At 43.6% G+C, this 22,540-nt stretch overlaps 1 protein-coding gene across 2 annotated transcripts; it reads right to left on the bottom strand.

Annotated features, from left to right (window-relative positions):
* Positions 1 to 693: 693 nt before the first annotated feature.
* Positions 694 to 20,953, bottom strand: MRPS18A (mitochondrial ribosomal protein S18A). 2 transcript variants are annotated; one of them, XM_071739277.1, is made up of 7 exons: positions 20,797 to 20,953; positions 20,640 to 20,671; positions 18,540 to 18,644; positions 11,665 to 11,788; positions 10,817 to 10,883; positions 1,287 to 1,452; positions 694 to 995 (listed from the first exon to the last, which is right to left on the bottom strand). In XM_071739277.1, the coding sequence occupies exons 1-6, from the start codon at positions 20,894 to 20,896 to the stop codon at positions 1,308 to 1,310; spliced, it is 573 nt and encodes a 190-aa protein (XP_071595378.1). In that variant the 5' UTR covers positions 20,897 to 20,953; the 3' UTR covers positions 694 to 995; positions 1,287 to 1,307. The 2 variants fall into 2 exon arrangements, with proteins under 2 accessions (XP_071595378.1, XP_071595377.1); XM_071739276.1 differs by having other exon boundaries at positions 694 to 1,452.
* Positions 20,954 to 22,540: the final 1,587 nt, after the last annotated feature.

Raw genomic sequence — 22,540 nt, forward strand, 5'->3', positions numbered from 1 at the left:
ATTAGTAAAGCTCACTGAGAAGAGCTACCTGGGCTAGAAGACATCGTAAATTATGTATGTAGGAGATGAAATACATTTTCTGTTCTGAAGGGCTGCAGTTTTCAAAGTTTCATAAAACAGAGATGGTCACCCAGAGATTTTATCTCAATATAGTGAAAAAAGTCTAGGCTTTGTCTCCCAAAGCAGGAAGATCTTGGGCAGCTCAAGGGGCTTAATGTAGAGCTTCTATTTCACAAGGTAAGGCTAAAAAGAACCATTGCAATCTAATTCTATTTCTTTTTAAAAATATGTGTTTATGCTTACTCTTTGTCCCTGTCCACACCAACAACTATTAATAGATGATTCTGATGAAAGCAGTATAAGGTTAAATGGGATAGCAGTCCATAAAAAAGCTGTGTTGATTTGTAGCCCCCAGATAAATGTCACAGAAATGGAGGTAAAGCAATAATGACCCAGATAAATACAATGAGCCTGTCACAGGCCCATAAGGAGCACTCCTCATACAACAGCGGTCAGTAGGTGGAAGGCATACATGTACTGTACATGTGAGAGAAATGTTGCCACCTTTTAATTACAGGATGGAAAATTATGCATACCTATCAGCCCCAAATTATCCCAGGAAGCTGCCGTATCACTGACAGAGAAGACTTGTAGAAAATGTAATTCCAAGGGGAAAAAACCCAGGCCAAGTCATCAAGGATATCAGCATTCTGTATTTGCTAGATCCAGGAGTGAAGCACAAGCAAGGAATCCTGGGGCACATGTAAGATGCACATGTGCCTGTCTGCCACTGCCACAGTTGTTATGCTGCTAAGGATGGATAGTACAGGTTGTGAAAAAATATTTAATTACAGTAATAATTAATAATTTATATTACTGCCACAGAAACGTAGTGTTGCAGGAGACTTTTTCTTCCGTCAGTGTCATGGGTACAAAAGCTGAAATGAGGAAAATCTGAGTTGGAACACATCTTAACAATGAAGCACCATTCATTGCTGGAAAAAGAAGGAAAACCGCTTTTTCAAAACCCAGTCCTGGACCACAATGAGGCAAAAAACCTTCAGATAATTCCTGGGTTTGAGGTAAAACTCTTTGCCCCATGCTTTCTCCAAATCATTCTGCACATGGAACTTTGCTTTGCTCAACATTACGTTCTAGAGCAGCAGACAGCAGCTCATTCACAGGAGACAGTACTGACAGTACTGATGATGGTTTTGGAATAAGAAAATTTTAGACACTGACAAACTTGCAAAAGAAGCAGAACAGTGTAAAAAAGCTGTGCTTACTGACTGTGCCAAATCAGGCCACTAGTGGTTTAAATAGAGAGGCTTGTGTGTATATTTGACATTATCCTGCAGTATAGGGTGTCCGACTGGCATGGTCTTTTTGCACCACTTCGGGCCTCTCTTCCAGATGGGCTTTGCAGATTTGATGGACCAGCGAGTCAGATACCTGCCAAAACAACACAAATGCATTTCAGTTTGAGACTGATTACTGATAAAAAGTTTTGACTGAAGCAGAAGCAGGCACTACAGCCTTTGCCTTCCCACACATCTCTTCATAATGGGAATAACTGTAAGCAGAGCTCCCTTATTTCAGAGGGAATCACTAGAAAGGAATTTTTGTTTGGTTTGGAACTTTCTAAGCTGTACCTCTGTACCAAATCCACTGGCACCTGCTTGACTTCCAGTCTCACAAAACAAATCAGGTGTAATCTACACGCTGCTGGCAAGTTGTCCACCTGTAGCAAACCTGGAGTGCCAGGAGCATCCAGTCTCTATGGGAGGTGTTATTTCAACAGCTGTCAGTAAGGAAAGCTGATTACAAAATTTCTCAGTGAGACACAGTCTCTAAAAAAGGTTTTGTTTACTTTCAGAGGATGATTGGTTATTTTTTCTGCATGAGATGATGGGTTTATGGCCTAGTCTTGTAGTTTCATATGTCCAAATTTGCTTTAATATTCTCTATACAATACTCTTGTAGCTCACCAGTGCAGAAGTCAAAACCTACAATATAAGAAGTACTAGAATGGAATTATAATCACAACTACAAATCTCTGTGAAAGGCAAAGTCTGGCAAATACCCTCTGCTTTTTACCATTTGAAGTTTTAAACTTGGCTTTGCAGACAGGCGAGGGATTTCAGATCCAGAATCAGTTACTGGAAATCCTACCCTGTGGCTGGGTGGCCTGGAGTTTTGTTAGGCTTTAAATCTTTTGCTACCAGTAGCGAAGGGAATAGAGGCCCTTAGAGAAAGAAGAGTCTTTTCAGACAATACAGATCCAAAGTGAAACCCTAGCATAATCTTCACAAACAATGCTCCAACAAATTAGAATTTGGAACAGACTGATAAACTTTGTCCAGCGATGTTTGCATGCCTCTGTTGAGTAATCCCATGGTCTTAATGTAACCTCAATCAGTCATCCTCTCCCCAAACAGCTTTGTTACCTTTTATTTGCATCCTGCAAATTTAAGATATTAAGAACTTTGGACAGAGACCATGTAATGCGTATGTTGAACGCATCTGGCACATTCCTGAGAACTACAAAGAAAGCTTCCTATGCTGGGCAGCTACAGACTGTGTAACAACAGCTCATTTTCTAAGCACTTTTCTTCCTCAGCAATATTGAACAGCACAAATTGAAAAATTAATCACATTTGGAGGCTCCTGTGACTGAAACAAAGCCACTTCTGGAATGCTTTGCTTTTGCTTTAAGGAGTTCATAATAGTTAAAACACCTAGAAGCAACAGCAGAAGGAATTTGAGAGACAGCATCGAGCCACTTGTTCTCCTATGTGTGCATTAAATTAGTCCCTTTTGACCTTTAATGTTATGCTAGTGCACAAGTGGAATCCCTTACATAACAGCATCAGGACAGGAAGCAGGAGAGACTCTGATTTCACATGCAAGAGGAGTTCAGAGTGTCCAAACACAGGTTCCCAGTGTGGAATCTGGCAAAGAACCACGGCAAGGCAGATCCTTTGGGAGAAGCTGTAGGGGTATTTTAGGGGTGCATGGAACTAGGTCCTTCTTTTCACATTCCCTTCCGCTGCATGCGGAGGTCTGTAGTGTGAGTTTTGATACTGCAAGACTGCACTTAACGGAGGGGAAAAAAATCCCAAATTGTTTTCATGCATCAGTGTGCCAAGAGTGGTTCTGGTCACGTGTCTACATGCTTACGGGAAAGTGCTCCCGTGATAATAAATGATCTCACTGGAAGAGAAGTGAATGTGTGAATGTGAGATACACATCAATGCTGTGTGCAGGTTTAGACAGACAGTGGCTTTTTAAGAAATCCCTCTTTTTCTGTGTGGGGGCTGGAAGTGCACACCCCAATTCTGCATAGGAAGGAGGATTTAGTAATGGCCTGATTTTAAAGCTTTTGTTATTTCTCTTTTGAGCAGGTCTAATCCAGCCCTCTGGTCCAGGCTTTTGGCTTCCTTTGGGGACTGCAGGCTGGGGCTTTTCATTGTTAGCTGAAACAGACATTTGGACGCTTTCCCTTCCTGGAGCACATTTGCTTTTAGCGCTTTTAATACTTGCTTTGTCCCTAACTCAAACTTGTCCTATTTTGTTTGCTGCCTCCTTTTATTTATTTATTTTATTTTTTTACCTTGATTCAGCAGTGGCAAAAGCCTGATGCCTGGGAGCAGTCAGTCTACAAAGTTCCTTTTCCTCTTTGACTAACCCCAGTTCCTACTGTTTCACAGGCAGTTTTTTTTTTTTTTTTTTCCTGGGAGTGAAAACAATCCACAAAACTCACATATGAGAGCTTCAAAGCCCAGCACACAGGACTTTTCTGCAAACTCTGAAAAGCATACCCCCTTTTCTAGCTAAGTCACCCAACTACCCATTGTATCCCCTCACACGGTTTGTCTTGGGGAGTTATTACAATAACCTACACACACTGGCAGATGGTCTGAATTTTCTCAACCAGCCGAGGGCTGTCAGGACAGAGCCTCCATGTGATGATGTCAAATGCAGCTGGTCTGCATTCTCCTAACCTGTTATCACAGTGTGCAGAGCTCTCACTCTGGACAAACGGGGAACTCCCAATCTCAGGGATGGGCAACCCACTTAAGGGCTCTACTTGCCCCCTTGAGTACCGCAGAATCCTGGGCAACAACCAGAATCTCCAGACTCCAGCTGCACAAATTGGACAAAACGTGATGGGAATCCTGGTGGGATTTTTCTGATGGGAAAAGGCAAGATATAAACAGGATGGAAACGAGTGTGGTTAATCACCTGCAGTCATTGTAACCACCTCTCTGTGGCACGTGGAAGTCTGTTTTCATGGATTTTGTTCAGTGAGCAGGAGGACCTCAAAGCCTTCCCACTCAGGGGTTGCTGCTTAACACCTAGGAATAGGCACAGGGGTTCCATGTGCTGGGGAAGGGCAATGACCTACCCATGGGGCAACTGCAGTCCTGAACACAGCCCAAGCAAAGACCACATTGGTGCTGTTCAAGGCTGAACTTCTGAACCCTCACTGAACTTTTTCAATCTGGCTTTTGTTTGGATTAAGAGCAGAAGGCAGAGGGCTACAGACTGCAGGAAGCACTCGATCAAAGTGCTGGCAAGACTGCCTCCTCCCTGCCACATCCCTTCCCACGACACCTCTTGGCTTTGCTCACCTGCAGCCGCTCTGGCTCTTTGCTTTTGAATTCACATGCTATGCATAGCAGAGTTTCCATGCACATGAGAGAAACCACATGCTGCTGGAGTAAAATGCTGATAGCAGTGAAACCAGATTCTGCTCCCAGGGATGAGAGGTGTCCACAGAGCCTGAGAACTTTGTAATTCATGAGGAGTTCATATGGAACCTGCCTCCTTCCTAACACATAACAATTTCTTCAGTTCGGGTGATGGAAGAGGGTTTGACTTGGAGATTATCTGTGCCAAGTTCTGTTCTTCCTGTAGGAGCCTCTGACCTGGGGAACCTGTGACATCCCTTAGTCCTTTTGGAAAGGGAAGAACTTCAGTGTTGTGCTTTAACAAGTGTTTTGGACTAGCCAGAAGAAAATGAGTGCTATATTTACATTAAGAGACCATCTAGGTGCTGACCTGAATTCAGGACTGTTCTGGATAGAGCATTAGTCCACACTATCCATGTGACAACTTCCATGCTGGAAAGAAAACTGCTGAGCTATTCAAGTTTCCATTCCTGAAAGCAAGGAAAGAAGTCTGACCTGCAGCTGTGCTTGACCATTTCCCAAATGGTTCTGGTGTATGGTGGCCTTACACACATGATTTTGGAATACGAAAACAGTCCATTACTCTGCACAGTGCTGGTGAAATCCCCAAGAACTTCCTCAGCCTCATGGGCTAGTGAAAATATCTTGTTTCTGCAGCATTTCACTGGAACATGCCAGGCTGAAACACAAATGGAAGCAGAAATAACAGCAGGAAGTTACGAAAGAGAGAATTCAGGCTGAAGATGAGGGAACAGCCCTTGGCTGCAAGACACATTTGCTTGTGGAATCATTCCTTGGAAACAGTGAAAGCCCCAGCCTGGGCCAAACATGAGAAAATGAACTGTAGGAAGTAATTCTGCATTGATGGGGGTAAACTTCATGGGTTTTCCATATTTGAAGTTTTGCAGACAAATGATGCAGAAGTGAGAAGTAGGATGATAGGCTCGAGTTTGTGGATGATGTGGGTACTCCAATGGCCATGTTCCGCAGAAGTGTCCAAAGTGTCCAAGTAGTTCAGTGATAACATTAATGAGCTATTGCTGTCAAAAAACAAGCCAGGCAGAAAGCAAAACAACAAAGAACTGAAGTTCCAGAAATGAGAAATACTATGGCAAGCCTCAACTGAAGAGTGTCCCAAATGCAAGGGGTAGAAGAGAAAGCTGTGGAGTGGTCCTCAGTTGAATTCTGACCACGAGGTGTTCTCACACATCTCCTACCACCCCTAGGACAGAGCTTGGCTCAAACAAGGATTTCACTTTCATGTAATTCCTTCTTCTGCAGTTCCAGTCACCTCCTCTCTGCTACTTTACATCCTGGATGGGTGATCCCTTACTGTGCTAGACAGCTGGATGACCAAGAACAAGGCAGGAGCTGGAGGCCACTTCTTCCCAAAGCATTCTGCTCTTCCTCTTGCATTCCAGTAGTGGAAATAGGATCAGGAGGTGAGGTGTACAGGGGGAGCCCAGCTGTCAAGTGACCCACTGCAAAGCAGGGATATTCTTATCTCTGCAGAGTAATCTGGGGCATGCAGAAATGTCCAAAGTTCATACAATGGAAACACAATAAAACTACTTCAGAAACCAGAGCAAGGATTCTGTTTTGTTTTTTTTTTTTTATAAACATCATTGTGAAAGCACCCAAAGAGCACCTTTTGGAGGAACAGAGAAGGCAGAGGGGTTCTGGGTGATAAATCCACACTTCCCATCACTAGATCAACAGCAGGGCAACACCCCTGACCCTTGTTAAAACAAGAGAGTTTGCTGATAGTTCCATATGGTGGCATGTTACATTTTAATCTCAGATAGGTGATAGCTAGTGCATGCCAGACACTGTATTTGAAGCTGGATCACTTTAAACAGGGTGATCCTGACATGGGCCAAACATTCTGTCCAGAAATGCCACAAGGGCAGCCACTGAAGAGCTGAGTAGCAGCTTTTCTGGTACTCTCAAAAACAGAGATTCAGTCCTTCTTTATGTACTTCCTTAGCACCTCTGCCCAGGAGCCATAGATCTTCGCCTATGAGGCTGTCCCATCTATTATCCCCTGGGCAAGGAGCAGAGACAAAGCAGTTTTTCATCAGGCTGGTTTGTCCCTCTTTTGGCAGCAGATGAAGCTGCTCTCAAAAATACTGACACAATCTTGGAAAAAACCTAGCTAAATGGAGCATCAACCAGAACTTTGCAAGACTGGAGAGGAATGAAAAGGATTGCTCATCCAAATGACGTAAGAATTTTATCAATGAAATAAATGAATCAGATTTCAGACAGGCAAGGGGTGCTGCTCTGTGTCTGCTAAGCATCCACAATCTACCTGCAATAAGTGAATATTCAGGTCACATTATGGTAGAGGTGCTGGGCTCTGACTCCCACTTCAAGTTACACTCCTCCCAGTGACTCTCCTTCAGTTTCAGGTGGTGAAAGTGGAATGAGTCCCTAAAGTTATCTTAGGCTTTCATCTTGGCCTGTCACCCTAGCAACTGATGTCAAGAGCTCTACCATCACCAAAACATTCTTCACCCCTGTGCAAGATTTTCTGTCCCCAGAAAGCAGGAATTCTCATAGAACTGTGTGGGGTAACATCTGGAGTAGACAGTGATTTCTGAGAAGTCCCTCCTCTAAGAGTGAAAGATTTCTCCATTCAGAGTGAAGAGTTAAGACAACAGATGGTTTATGGGGGACAGTGAGAGGAATTTCAGAGTAGAAGAGGTGAGCACACAAATACAGACAAGACTGAAATAAATGCTGTCCTTCAGCAGGGCAAAGCTTGTCACAGTCTTGAGACAGACTATAAGCCTCTGTGGTGCTCTGTGTATTCTTTTCACCTTCCTATTTTAGAACAGTATAGCAGGAACAGTGTCTTCTGTACACAAAGCTTTCTTCCATGTGCAGTGCAAGCTCCTGATGGCACAAAAGTGCAGATGAGTGAGATTGAGAGACAGGAGGAACAGAGGACATGAGACTGGGAATGGACTACATTCCAAATATACTGGGTACTACTAGCCCACCTGTGGGAACTTTCCATCTCAGTTTGCAGCCTTGATACAAGTTTGTGTCCATCTCTGTTTGCTGGCTTGTTTCCTGTTTCCACATGACTTTTCTTGACCAAGGAGGACCAGACTGCTGCAGAGCCAAGTGACACATCTTTCTCCTTTGCAAGCATCAGTGGACAGAAATGGGCAAGCTTCTGGGCATGGATTCCTGGCTCCTTCCCAGATCAGATCAAAGGTCCCTCAAGCAGATAGTGTCAATTCAATAGCTCTAGCATCTACAACACTGTCACTTCAATCTGCTCCTAAAGTGTGTCTGCTTCGAGTGATTGTAGAGGAGATGGACACCACAATCAGAGTAGACCCCCACTGGTGGAGCATGGAAAAAGCCATCACTGCAGGCAGAGCTGGAGAGCACAAGGGGTGGTTAAACTCATGTTAAGGAATGTACATTACTTGTTTTCCTCTCTCGGAAGGGCTTTAACAAGGGGTCCAAGGAAATTATGGGGCACCCCAGTTTCTCCCCAATTGGCATTCCCAGTGCTATAGTGGCAGTGCAAAAAGGCACAGTTACCTCTCATTTAACCAGAGGTGAACATGACTAGAGCAGCCAATACAGTGAGCTCAAGAAGAGATGAGGCTCAAGGATTTGGAAAAGTCATCACTGAACTGTGCAGTGCACTGCCTGCTACGATATGTTCACTGTACATCTTGTTCACCCCTTCATGGACTGACACTTAAAAACCCAGGAGACACAAAGGGAGTGAAGGGACAGGCTAAGTTACGTGTGCAGCCCTGATATTACACCAGACAGGATTACAGGCTGACCTGGTCACGTTCTCATGGCACTCACAAGGCAGCTTGTTCCACTCAAAAGTCCCAGCCCAGTTCTGCCTCTGCTCTCCCTGGCCAGCTCCCTTGCATTTGGCAGCACCACCCCTGGCTGAGTGCTTCCCAAATTACTACAGACTTACATAAAACTTTAGAAACAAGTATGGAGGCAAAGACAAGGTAAGCTTGGACAAGTCGCTTATGTGGGAAACTTTTAATAAGAGCTCTGGCTTCATTCTCAAAATAAGTACTAGTTGAATGTCTTCAGCACGTGGGTATCCCTCAGGCTAGAAGAAGCAATTTATATCTCCTGCCTTATGTGGTGCCAGCTACTGTTTCACAGAGCAATGTGGGAAGCACAGGTGAGGGTATGAAAGTCAAAACTCTCACAGAACTGCAGTGGCCAAGATTCCACAAGGCTCCCCAACACAGAGCTTTCCCTTTCCATCAGGCTAGGACGACAGTATCATGAGTGACCAGGAAAGCACTCCTGAAGTACCTATGCACATCATCCTGGCTCTGGAACTCTTTTGTTTAGTTCCAGCCCCACCATCAAAAAACTCTTAATCTGATTTCTTGAACCTATTCTCTTGCTCCCACCCAAGACTCGAAGCCTGAGTTTTTCAGTGCTGTTGCATCTCCTCAGCAGCAGTTCTGATCTCTTTTACCAACTCTGCTTCCACCCTCCTTGCTACATTCCCTTGCTGGGAGGAGAACAACAAGGGTGGTGTAGGGAGGGACTTGCTATACAATAGGGAGGGCCTGGATACTAATCTCCAACTTAAGTATCTTAATTTTAGAGTTGTAGCACCTAATTGCATAGAGAACATACCCAGAGGTGTCTGTTCTTTGTTCTCACTACATTTCTATGGAACAATTTACAAGAGTCAGGGCATCAGATCTGGAGTTCTGGTGTGATTCCAGCAAGATACAGGATTTACCACTTCCTGTCTCAACCTGCTATGCAGGGCTGCTATGTGAATGCTAACTAGATAATGTGCTCCACCCCACAGCTGCTAGATAGACACAACTACTAAAGAATCTCAGGAAAAAAGAAGTTTTCAGAGGTGAAGTATCTGATGGCTACAGGGCTGCATCATTGTAGATTCTTTTAATTTGAGCCTCACTGCTACCCAGTGCACAGCCTGCTAATATACAAGGGACACTTCCAAAAAGTTACCTCAAATCTCCACTACAGGGTCAGACCTGAACTGCAGGAGTCTCTGGCTGCCCCCAGCCCTGCAGCCTAAGTTCTCCCAGCAACAGCCCCATGGCCTCTGGTAACCCCATGGCTTGCTAATGCGAAGTTCATAAACTGCTCTGACATCCCCATGGAAACAGAGTGTGAGGTCATAAACAGAGGATTAGCACCTCTGAGGGCCCAGCACAGTGCAGGAGGCAGCCTTTCCCTTTGCCCACCAAAGGCCAGGGGCCATCCAGGCTGGGGAGAGGGAAGAGACCCTGTTGCACAGGAAGGGCAGGGAGGGATGGAGCAGAGTGGAACAGGAACCTGTGATAGGTTCTTGGTGGCTGCTCAGCCCCCCCACTCACTGCTGGAACCCCTCCCTGGGTACCCTCCTGCTCTTGAGGACCAGGCACTGATGACTGAGAGACAAGGGACTGATCAGCCTGGAGAAAAGGAGGCTCAGAGGGATCTTACCCATGCTTATAAATACCTGAAAGGAGAGTGTAAGGAAGACAGAGCCAGGGCCTTCCCAGTGGTGCCCAGTGACAGGAAAAAAGGCAATGGGCACAAAATGAAACTCAAGAAACTCTATCTCAGCGTAAGAAACCCACTGTCTCACTACGAGGATGGTTCTCTGGAACAAGCTTCCCAGAGAAAGTGTGAGGGATCCACACTTTGAAGATACTCAAAACCTAACTGGGCATAGTCCTGGGTAACCTGCTCCAGGGACCCTTCTTGAGCAGGATGCTGGGACTAGATGATCTCCAGAGGCCCCTTCCAACCTCAGCTACTCTGAAGCTGTGACTCCATCTCTGCAGCATCCTCCTGTGAATGCCCTACTGAGTGTTAGTGATGAGAAGGCAAGTGTGGCTGAGGAAGGGAGAGCAGACTAACCTGTGGCAGTTTTAATCCTGTGTGGATAAATGGTTTGAATTAGATGTGGTTTGTCCTTAAAAGATTAACAAGAGAATACTGTGACACACCTTCCTCCTCTGAAATGCTGAGTACGCTTTACAAACCCTGTTGCCTGAGGAATGTTTTACCCAGTTATAAAAGAACTGCTTTTCCTCTTCCAATCTATTCCTGACAAAGAAAAGAGATGTGGAAAGACTATTCACCTGTTGAGCTTGGGTTTCTTGGAAATATGCCCTTCAGGAAGTGGAGGCCTGTGGTCTGGCAACAAACCTGAAACAGAAAACGAAAGGTATGAGAATATTTTTCAGTGCCTCCCAACTTCTGTAGTATCCAGAAGTTGCATTACACCTCGTAAGCCATGCAACACAGGGGAAGCACAGTGAAAACTCAAGTGCAGCAGAAAGTGTATTTTATCTTTAGTTACTGCTGAACCTGCACCCCAAAGAGAAGCTAGGAGGTTCTGCTGGGTGTAGAGTGCAAATACACACCAAAAACACAGCCACTTGGGCTCATCAAAGAGGCTTTTTGAGAGGACATAGTCAGATTTTCACCCTGGAGTTGTTTTCTGATTGGACACCAGTGCCCTGTCAAAACTCAATCCATTTAACTTGGCTACAACACAGGTATCAGGCATGAAGAACAGCACAATGTTCCAACTGTGTCAACCTGGGTCCTACTACCAGGGTAAAACTAAAAAGTCTTCACCTGCCAGACAACAGACAGGTGCACATTATTAACAGGGTAGGTCCAGCTTATGCTAAATCAAGTAATTTCAGAAGCTGGTATTTAATTATTAGTTACTAGAGACTGAGCAACTTCCCAGATATTTCTGCAGGAATAAATGTATGCTGCCAAGGCAGGAAGCCAAGACACATAAAAACCAGAACAAGTAGTCTCTGGTCTATCATCCTGTCCCAGTACTGGGACCAGAATGATTTTGCTGTGTGGCTGGACAACGACATCTCACTGAACTATAGTAACTGGGTGGGAGACCCCTCTCAGGAGGCTCTATGGGTACCCCACAGTAAGAGGTTATTCCAGGAGGAGGTACCTGCACGGTGAGCCATCTGCACACAGACAGCAATCTTCTTGTGCTCCTCCAAACAAAGGCCTGTGATCCTTCGTGGCAGCATCCCTCCATCAGAACGAATGAACTGGCTCAGCAGCAAAACATCCTGAGAGAGCAAGAGAGGGGCAAAACGATCAGTGCTACAGCTACTTTAACTGCTGGGATTCTGAGGTGTTGTGCTGGCCTGCTTGCTGTGTACAGAACTCAAAACAAAACAATGATTCCCTCCTAGGCATTTTGGCTGCAGCTTGACAACAAGTGGTCTTTGCTTGCTGTCATTCTGTTTGCTAGCTTAGCTCAGTAAGGTCACTCAGATGGTCTGAGTCTTCCCCTGACTTCAGCAGTGTAAACACATGATGTCAGCTGCAATCCTTGCTACTTCACTGTCACTTGCTCCAAGATTCTAACGAAGATAATGTGTCCTAGGTACTCAGGCACAGTTACACAAGACCTACAGATGGATAGTGTTTACACAACTTAAAATGCCACCACAGCTGCTATCCTAAAGGTCACAGATATGTTAGATCACCTCTGGCCTCCTCCTTGTTCCCTCAGAGCAGGATTGTTCTCTGCTATCTACTTTCAGACTTTTATCCAGTTTCCCATGGTGAACTTCCCTCATGTCTCTCTGGAGGGGTGGAGTGCAGAGAAATGGTCCAAGATCTTGCACGAAGAAGCTTTCTGTAGGAAAGAACCTGTGCTGATGAGAAAGATCCAATAGGATAAATTGCTGCCTTTAGTCCTTTGACTGTGTGTGTATGAGATGGGGATGTTACAGCCATGCTGGTTGGAATGAGCACTCCAATTATGCCAAAGGTTTGTCTGTGATTCAGGAATCATTTAAATTGAACTGCTGTTTACCTTTCCAATTCAGAGCTCTAGAAATATAAAGCACTCTTAATAAAAAGAAAATTAAAGGGATCTCTAGGATCAGATAGTATTACAGAGCTGGGACGGCAAACAGCAGCAACAGCTGTCCAAGTATCCCATTAACTGTACAACATATTTAGATACATGCTCCACATACACACACCACTGCAAACACACCCCTCAGACCAATATGGGCACGTCCCCTTGAGATGCTGACATCAGCATAAATTGGCCCAAAGGGTCTCTGGAGACTCTGTGCTTGTATATTCCCCATCTGTTGATAGACTTGTGGCTGGGTGAGAGTTTACTTCGCCATCACTGCTGCGAACATGCTCATAGTTGAGGTAGCTGGACCATGCAGAGGCTGCCTGCAGGCTGGGACTGGCCAGCAAGCACCCTGACAGAACAGGAACTCAGACCAGGTACATCAGAACTTTACACCCCTCCTTGTCTAGGGCAAGAGGCAAGAACAAAGAGTACTTTCTGCTTTTCACTTTGGGTGACCCTGACTCTGCTCATTGTTCAGAGATTCCCAGACCTGCTCCCACCCCCTCATCTTTGCCCTTTTACAAAGAGCTCCCTGGAGCATTTCTAGTTTCATTTACTGCCCTTGCAAAAGCAAACAATCACATGTGGATATGAAATGAATATTCAGAAAACTTAGCTATCTAGGAATTACACATCCACCCCTGCTGCACAACACCAGCTCCGAAGGGGGCTGCTGGAATTCAGTATGGCTTTGTGAGAATGACCGATTCTGACAGATGCAGCCACACAAGTGCTGCAGTCAAAATTTAGAGGTTTTTTTGTTTGCTTTTAGTTTTGTAGTTTATTTTTGTTCTTCCCCTCCCTCGCTTTCAATCCTACCCTCATTAATATCATCAGAACACACAATTTCCCTCTTCCTTTATCTGGCTTCCTTTCTACCTCCACTTATCTACAATGAATGTGTTCAGACTGATTTTCAGATCCAGATCCTTTGAAAACATGGCACGTTAGGCAATTTCTCACTCATACAAAATGACTTACCAACCACCATACAAAATGATGTTGTCCAAAAGCAAGAAAAGCATATCTGAGCAATTATCAGAAAGCTCCTAGGAGGCCATCTATGGTTAAAAAGGAAGTGAAGTGTCCTCAGTCCAGCTAATGCATGGTCTTGCCAATAAGAACAGTAACCAGGAGACCAGTTGGTACCAGCTGTGCTGGTGGAAACTGAATGGAGGCCAGCCAGAGTGCAAGGGCACTGCTTTCAGCCACTCTTGAAATACACTGGACTGGACTGGGGAAACCAGAACAAGACACCATCCCCTTTATTCCTCTTTTTTGGTCACCCAGTTCTGAAAATCACCAAGAGCTCAATTTGCCATGTAACACAAGCATATCACTTCCTCAAGTGAAAAAGGGGCCATCCAACTCAATGTACCTAGAAAGAGAAGAACTTTCTAGACTTTTCTGCTAGCCTGCTGCATTACTCTGTGGTGAAGAGGAAAAAGGGAGCTGATGGCAAGCTTGAGGCTGTTTCAGTCTTTGCAGCCGTGAAAGCCTAAGTAGGCCACACGCTCTTGTGAAGGGTGTGTGTGGTCCAAGTGATTTCTCATTACTACCACGCCTGGTGGAGTCATGGGGTTGTTATCAAGTGTTTCCATGCAAAGGGGGAAGGTGGGAAGCAAAGGGAGACAGTCTTTCTTTTTCTCCTGTGGAAAATAAATCAGGAAAATCCGTTCTCTGTTATCATCTGACCAACAGTGTAACCAACTGACCAACGCCCTTGTGTGGCAGTCATTTTTTGACTGAAATCATCTCTGTCCCAGCTGCTGCAGCTCCAAATTACGCTGTTTGGCTTAAAATGCTGCACACTCGACAGGAGGTTTGTCCATTTCTGAAGATCTCCACAGTTAACAGGCCAGGTGCCTCTCCCACAGTACTTGAACAGATGTGTCTTACCACAGGGAGAAAGCAGACAGGTACAGCCAACTTTATGGGGCAGCTGTGGAGGGAAGTGAAGCAGTACATGGAGTGGTCAAAGAAAAAAAACCCAACATCTGGCAAGTTCTCATGGTGCCGTCATGTTCCATGAAATTCACATTTTGTGCTAGTGAACAGCCAAGCCTGTAACCACGGATTTGCTTTAATCACTGGACAGCTCCCATGAGGCTGGACCCAGATTCCCACCCCAGTAATCTGCAGCATTTGATGAAAACAACTTGGATTGAATTAATCTGGGGCTAATAGGCAAAGCTCACAGTTTGGTTTCCCCTAATTGCTGCCAAAGCAAGATGACATATTTACTGCCTACTCAGACTAATGATGTTTGAAGTGGATAAGGGGGAAAACAAAAAACAAGTTTAGCCTCCACCTCTAAGAGGGCCGGATAAACTTGCTAAATGAAATACTATGTACAGCATGTTCTTGTGAATGGATGGCAACCAAAACGCAGAGGCATCTATGAATTTAATATCTGCAGACACTTTGAAAGGCAGGATCTTTGACTGTGTACGCACGATTCGTTGAAATCTTCATTTACTGCAAGAAGAGTTTTGTCTGTGTAGCCAAAATACTACTGGGTTGTATCTGACATGTCTGCCAGTCCTTATTTCCAGTTATGTAGGAGTTTAGTTTTTCCTTTCTGCCTTACTCCAGTGAGCTGTACACCATTCTACAGGCATTTTGTTACAGAATTCCAGGTTTCAATACAGTTGCATCCTAACAATGACTGCAAAAATTTTTAATCTCCAAAGAACATGAAAAAAACACAACTGAGGTATCAGTTCCCATGGGCAGACACACACAAACCACAAACTGTGGGAATTTATACCTTGAGCTCTGTTATCCCGGGCCTCAGCAGAGACAAAGGTCTGAACTGGCAAAGACAACTGCAGCCCTCTACACTACAGCTGAGGCAGGTTGGAATCATGACCTGCTATTGTGCACAATGCCTGCTCAGTTGATTAATAACTTGGAGACATTGGTCCCCCAGTTCTCTGACAGCCAAAGTAACTCATTATGCCACTACTTTAGGCTGTGCTAGTTGCACATGACAAAAGGAAAGTCCTATGAGGTCGTATTACTCAGCTCCCTCAGGGGCTAATTCAACACTTCCCTTTTCATAGTGCCTCATTCAGTCCAATTACAAGCATCCCAAGCAAAAAAGCTCACACTTTCCCTTCTGTGCAACTGACTGATCTCAGTTTATCAATCTCAAAAGAACCACTGTGATCCATCTATTCTGATCTCTTACCAAGTACAGATTAGAGGTTATGCTGTATGAACTAGGCTATATCTTTAACAAAAATAGCTATTCTCAATTTACAGACTTTTAGGACAATTAACCACCAGTGAGTAAACTGTACCACTGTTTAATTAACCCATACAGTTAAATGCCTGCATTTTATTGCATTCCAACATTCTGCTGCTCATCACTGCTGCAGCAAAACAAAACAGCTGGAGCACTTTTGTGCAGAAATTTTTTAATTTAAAAGCCTGAAAATCCATGGCTGGTACAAAGCATTTAAACATACAAGGGACTTACTCAAGTAGAAGAGATGGTCTACTCCAGAAATGCACTCTCTCCTAGTTTTCATCAGCCACACAGAGGAAAACTGCTAAGGACAGGTAAGAACCTTCTACAGTTCTGAAATTCCAACTCACATTGCCCTTTAGCTTTTTATCCAGGTTCTCCCCTGTTCTGCAGCAGTACTGGATATACATACATCAGATGCATATGCATTCAAAACCTGAATGAGAGCCAGGATGGATAAGTTCCTAGTTTGTCTCTCAGGACTACGATTTCTTAGGAACAATCTCAGCAATGATTCTCAAGATTCTGGCTGCATGATCTCTCCTCACGTTTGTTTTTCTCTTGCCTCCATACTTAACAGTAGAAATCAGGATCTAAAAATGAAACCAAAGTGTGGAAGAAAATTCATAACCCTGGTTCACTCTCCCAACACATTTAAGACACATGCTTTACATTGTTGGGACCAACAACCGCCTCCTAATCCTGGTACTCAGGGCTCTACAGCATCACATTGCCTAAAACTGCTTCTTTGGTTCTCAGTGGCACTGTTATCTCTATGTGCAACAGTCTTCTACCAGAGGCAGCAGTAGAAAAAGACTCTACATACATTTCCAAGATTTAACCCATTCCCAAGGCATGTTTCACCTCTGAGCATCAGTTCACAGTTTCTCTGGAGTTGTTAATCTGCTAATGAATGCTCACTGGAAATTTGTATAACTACTCTTTAATGATGATGCTGACTCCTCACATTTAAAATCACATAAAATGATATTAGCCTTAAAAAAGTACTTTCCAGTAGAAGTAACTGATCTGTTTTGGTCACAACATAATTCAGCGACCATGAAGAAAACAGAGGCAAGAAACGTCTGCATTCAAACACGGGCAACACAGGACAAACTGGATCTACTTTTGTAGTGCTTTTTGTACCTTAATGGTAATTTAATCTGATTTATCTAATTTATTATCATCTGCAAATTAATTGAATTTTGAGCTTTCCTAGACTGTTGACAAACTAGATCAGAGAATGACAAATATCCACCTGTCCCAAACTTATTTTACTGCTTAATATTGCATCCAACTTGAGTCACTCACTGACAACACTCTAGACAACCTAATTTCTGCAACACAGGCTTTGAAAGACACTAAATTGGTATTTAATTTACATCTCACATCTTCTGTTTCACCTGCCTGGAGTAACTGCACATATTTTGTCTGGCACTATTTCTGTACTCATGTTCTTCATAATTCATGAGTCATAATTAGTCCTATCCAAGTGGTTATTTGTTTTTACTCCTAGTTTATATCATTTTACTTGGAACTTGCTTTGTTTGATTTCCCAAGTGCTAATTATCCACTTACTTTTCTTTCTTCTCTCAAGTACTTAGTATCTTACTTGCTATTTTCAAGCCATTTGGTAGTTCCTTAGAATGGTTTTTCAGCCTTTAAAAAATATGGCAAATGAAGTAATGTATTTGCTCTTATGATAATTGGGCTATGTGCAATCCAGGCCTACTGGTCTGTAACTAATTCAGTGTTTAAGTTGCTTCTGTACCTATTTTTCCTTGCTGTTTTCCATTTGCAGGATTGCCATTACTATCTAGATATTAAACCATAATTTTTCTCTTGTGTGTGTGTGCTAGGACTGCATGTAAGCAGCTTATTCATTCTGCAGCCAAGTTGGTTTTCAGTACCCTTCTACTCTCATGAACAGAATTTGTTTCTCACAAAGATTTATTTTCCTCCAGATGCATTTGTATCGTTCTCAACCTAATCCTATTGACATTAACTTAGAGTAAGTTTACTCTTATTTATCTTAGTAACAGCATGTTCCTGACTTGTTGGCATCTTACTTTCTTCCTATCTTCTACATTTAGTGTTAGTGATCTTCTCATTAATTAATAGATTTCTCGATAACATTTTCTGCAAAAATCTTGAATGAAACCTGTTTTTTTCTGTTTCTGTGTTTTTCTGTTTCTGTCTGGTAGTAAAGACATGCTCTTTTCATAGTCAAAGTGTTAGAAGTTATATAAACTAGTTATTACCTTAGTGGACAATGACTTAATGAGAAATGGTAGAGCTTGAAAACAAACAATTGATGTATTCAGGTCTTTTTCTCTGGAATCACAACAGGCCTGAATCAATCAATTAAATCTTGCATTCCAGTTTGGTTCTCCTGAACTATCAGTGCTGAAAGGTAGCTGGGCACAAGAGATATACAGCTTTCTTGGATCAGATGGCCATGTGCATAATTCTAAACCTCCTATCTGATATGAGTTCCTTCTTTTTCCTAGAAACACTATCAGCCAAGGCAAGCAATTAAGTCTTGTTGCATCCAAGAGAAGCAAAACTGGAGTTAACTATCTTAACAACACCCAGCAGAAGACAGGAGAGGTAGGTTGTGCAGTATGTAGATCTCAGAGCAGCATTTATCTATCAGAATAGAGGAACTCTCCTTCATTAAACTTACCACATAATCATACTTATGCTTCAGGTTCCAGCGACAGATGGGACACTGGCCAGAGGGGTTTGGAGGAGTTGGTGCTGGAGCATCCTCCAGAATTCTCCCTTCAATCTAGGAAACAATTCAAAGGCTATAATGATCAGGCATAGTTTGGACCTCTACCTGCACCTTTGACTTGATGAATACTTTTCATAAGTCTACAACATGCTGACCAGTATTGTGCAGATGTAAGGGCAACAGTATGTGCATTATTCAACTTGCTTAAACATAGATAAACAAAGCACTATGGATTTACACAGACTTTGAGGAAAAGAACAAATTTAAGGGGCAAAAAGAACCATTTAGTGAATTCTTGTATATGTTCTACTAAGTGTGAACTAGTTCAGAGTTATTGTGAAGTTCTCATAGATGCCTGAATTCTATTTATTGCAGTGCTCCGTTGAACCACCATGCCTTGAAATTCCAGTGGCCCTTAAGGCAGAAGCTTTAAAATACAATTTTTTCTGTGAATAAGAGAATGTCACAGAATTGGAGGTGCACCTTGGAGACCAAAATATGCAGGGTCTAGCTAGATTATAAATAAGGGAAAATTCTGAGCAAATATTAAATTCAAGAAAGAACTGTTACAAGATGTGGGTTTGTGGTGGCTTTATTTATTTATTTGTTTATTTTAGGCTCTGCTACTGCAATGCATACCTTTTGTATTTCAAGTCTCAGTTATTGTGCTGGAACTCGATGATTATAATTTACACCTCTTTCAAACTGACTGAGCACAAAGTAGAGCAACCCACTATATGTTGGTGTGCACATTCCTCCCCTCCTTGTTTTGTTTATAACAATTTCAGGGCATGCTTGCAAACTCTTTATACAAAGATTAGTAGTGTGACACTTGAAAAGGAGACTTTCCATCACACCTTATACTTAGTTTTGTTGACAGCCTTAGTGTTGCAGACTTCTGTGTTCTATTTGGTATTATTTATTTAAAATATAAGTCAACTACCGACAAGACGGAAACTCCAATTTTCAAGGGCATGAACAACCAGGCTTTGTCTGTTTCATTAGCAAGCAAAAAAATTCAGTCTCCTCCTTATAATTTATGCACATATAGGTTAGCACTGTCTTCTAGCTATTTCCAAATAATCCCTGCTTCACTCTACTCATCATGTTCCCATCTTTCAAAATATCTGTGCTACCTGGATCCAGCCAGGGCATAGGTTACTACTGGTGTATATATATATAACGTGAGCAGAAAAATGCAGTCTTCTTTCCCCTCTCAGTAATTTCAGTGCTTCTTTTAAAAAATGACAATTCTCTTGATAGAATGCAACAGCTCAGATTGTGTTAATTAAGTAAAATTCTAATTCTACTGATTTGGTCTTTCCCTTCCTGTATTAAACCATAGCTCAGAAAACACTCTTTATTAGTTATTTCAGAACTTCGATTTTATTTTCAGGATCAGATTTCCTACAGTATTTAACACCTTTCTTTGATGATTCCCCTTTCACTGAAAGTTGTTTCCTAGCAAATATGCTCCAAGATGCAAGCTTTTTGTATCACCTGCAGTCACTATGGCACATACAGTAGTTAACAAACCCAAAACACATCCAAGGTAAGTGACCTGCATAGTACACAGCTGGTACAGAGCCATCTTTCAATGTCATATCGTGTTGCTGGCCCTGGGTGAAGTGACAAAGCCACCAGGCAAACCTCCTTCGTGCCTCCCACACCTAAAATCACGCCAAGTGTCACTACTCTGACAAAAACCTGACTAAGGAACTGCCTCTGATGTTTTGGGTCCCAAATGCCTCTGGTCAGGACTTCCACCTTTTATCAGGGGTGCGGTGAGAGGCTTGGCTCTGACTGAAGCCACCCACCCCTCACCAGCAAGAGGGAGACTGTTCTGACCTTTGGTGCCAAACTCACCACTCACACAAACACCGCACTCCGACTTTGCTTTTGCCTCCACACCCTGGATGTCTTTTAGGCAGCAAAAAAGACCCTTTTGCCCTTTGTTTTTTGGGGTGGGGGGACAGAGACACACGAGGCTTGGAAAAGGGAGAAGCGTCTCAGGGGCAGGTACTGAGGGGAAGGGGTGCCGGGACTTACTGTGGTCGTGTTGCCTTCCGTCACCTCCACGACTGCAAGAAAAAGAGAAGGGAGGACAGGATGAGACTCACTCAGCCTCAGCGAAACAGTGCAAATACATGGAAGGCAACCGACACACCCGACGGCGGCGAGGCCACGAGGCAGCACCCGGACTCACCCTCCCGGAGGGCTCGGGCCGGCGGAGAGGGCCATACGTTTCCAAAGATCCCCGTGAACAACCGCTTCAAGCCCCCGCGCAGAAGGGCAGGCGCCGCCATTTTGCCGTCGCCGTCACTTCCGTCACTCCCGGTTCCGCCGGAGGGAAGGCGGGCTCTGCCGGCGCCATTTTGATGCGCAGCTGTACCCGCCCCTGTCACCTGAGGGAAAGGACAGGGAGGGGAGCAGTAATTAATTAATTAATTAATTAATTTTAAAATCTTGGTTTATCTTGGTGTGGAGGTGAATCTAGAGATAGTGTTGGTTTCATGTTACAGAGTTCTGAGTTCCAGAGTGACTTCTACATCAGGGAGTGTTTCGGGCCAGCTGTAGGGGTGCAGGGAAGGGGCTTGTTTCAAATTGCCCGTTTCATGTCGGTACCTGCCAGAGATGCTTAGGTCAGTGCGTGTTCCTGCACTGGTTTGTGCAGTTCAGCAGGTGAGGATTTGAAGCAGCATTTTGCCAGACTGTAAACTTGTAAGCAGTCAGTCCATCTTAGATTATTTCTATTTTTGTTTTAATATCACCTCTGGCAGGTCAGTTGAGAGATCCCCTTTCCCATAATCTTTTATATCATACTTCATTTTTCAGCTTGTTCCACTTTCCTTTGGTGGAAAGTAGCCTACAGGTGCCAGTTGAAGGTGCATATCGGATAGGTGGGACTTTAGACACCAGCAAACAATTTTAGATGGTGATCACACAGAATCACAGAAATGTTAGGGGTTGGAAGGGACCATAACAGATGACTGTGTCCAGCCCCCCTCAGGGCAGGATCACCTATGAGGTCCCACAGGAACGCATCCAGGAGGGATTTGAATGTTTCCAGAGAAGGGAACTCCACAACCTCACTGGGCAACCTGTTCCAGTGTTCTGCCACTCTCACAGTGAAAAAGCTTTTTCCTACATTTACAAGGAACCTCCCTCGGTCTAGCTTGCACCCATTACCCTGTGTCCTATCATTGGACATGACTGAGGAGACCCTCGCTCCATCCTCGTGATACTCACCCTTCACATGTTTATAAACGTTAATCAGGTCACCTCTCAGTCTCCTCCAAGCTAAAGAGACCCAACTTCCTCAGCCATGTGTACTTAAGGTTGACTTGAACTGTACTCCATAGCAAAGGTCATTCATGGGATTTCCCCAAGTGCATGTTTGCTTTCTCTTTGTCATTTCAACTCTTAGAAAAATCCCAGGCAGCATAGCTAACGAAGCTAGATAAATACCTTGGAAGTCATGTGCATTAATGGGTATTCATGCTGTTCTGTTCCATCAGTGATCAAAAATGCTCATTGCAAGATGATGATTTTTTTCTGAGTTTCTACCATAGTTTTAAACTATGACAAATGTAAAATAAAATTTGATCTTCCTCTTTATGGAGATCTTTGATTTCCTTCCTTCCTCCTGTGTGTTACCCTTTCTCCTTGTTACAGTCCTGTTTGCAGATCTCTTTCTGTGGCAGACCTAAGCACTCTGGGACTTTCCAAAGAAGTGGGAATGAAGTCAGGGCTTATGTCCAGACTCCTGTGCTCTATGCCAAGCAATGAAAACGGGGCCACCCCAGTTATTCAGAGAACAAATTGAGTAAGAATGCTTGCTGAAAGAGACCTCTTCCTCTCTCACTGCATTATGCTATATAATGATTTCTAGAAACAGGGTGATCTTTATCTTGGCCCAGAAACTTAAACATGAAAGCCAAATAAAATAT

Source organism: Heliangelus exortis, chromosome 3, assembly GCF_036169615.1.
Source record: "Heliangelus exortis chromosome 3, bHelExo1.hap1, whole genome shotgun sequence".
Taxonomy (NCBI): Eukaryota; Metazoa; Chordata; class Aves; order Apodiformes; family Trochilidae; genus Heliangelus; species Heliangelus exortis.

Excerpts from the sequence above, each read along its gene's own strand:
- MRPS18A (XM_071739277.1), bottom strand. The coding sequence starts at position 20,896 with ATGGCGGCGCCTGCCCTTCTGCGCGGGGGCTTGAAGCGGTTGTTCACG. Across the intron at positions 20,672-20,796 it reads GGCCCGAGCCCTCCGGGAGG|TCGTGGAGGTGACGGAAGGC; the intron begins GTGAGTCCGGGT and ends TTTTTCTTGCAG. Across the intron at positions 11,789-18,539 it reads AGCATAAGTATGATTATGTG|GATGTTTTGCTGCTGAGCCA; the intron begins GTAAGTTTAATG and ends TTGCTCTCTCAG.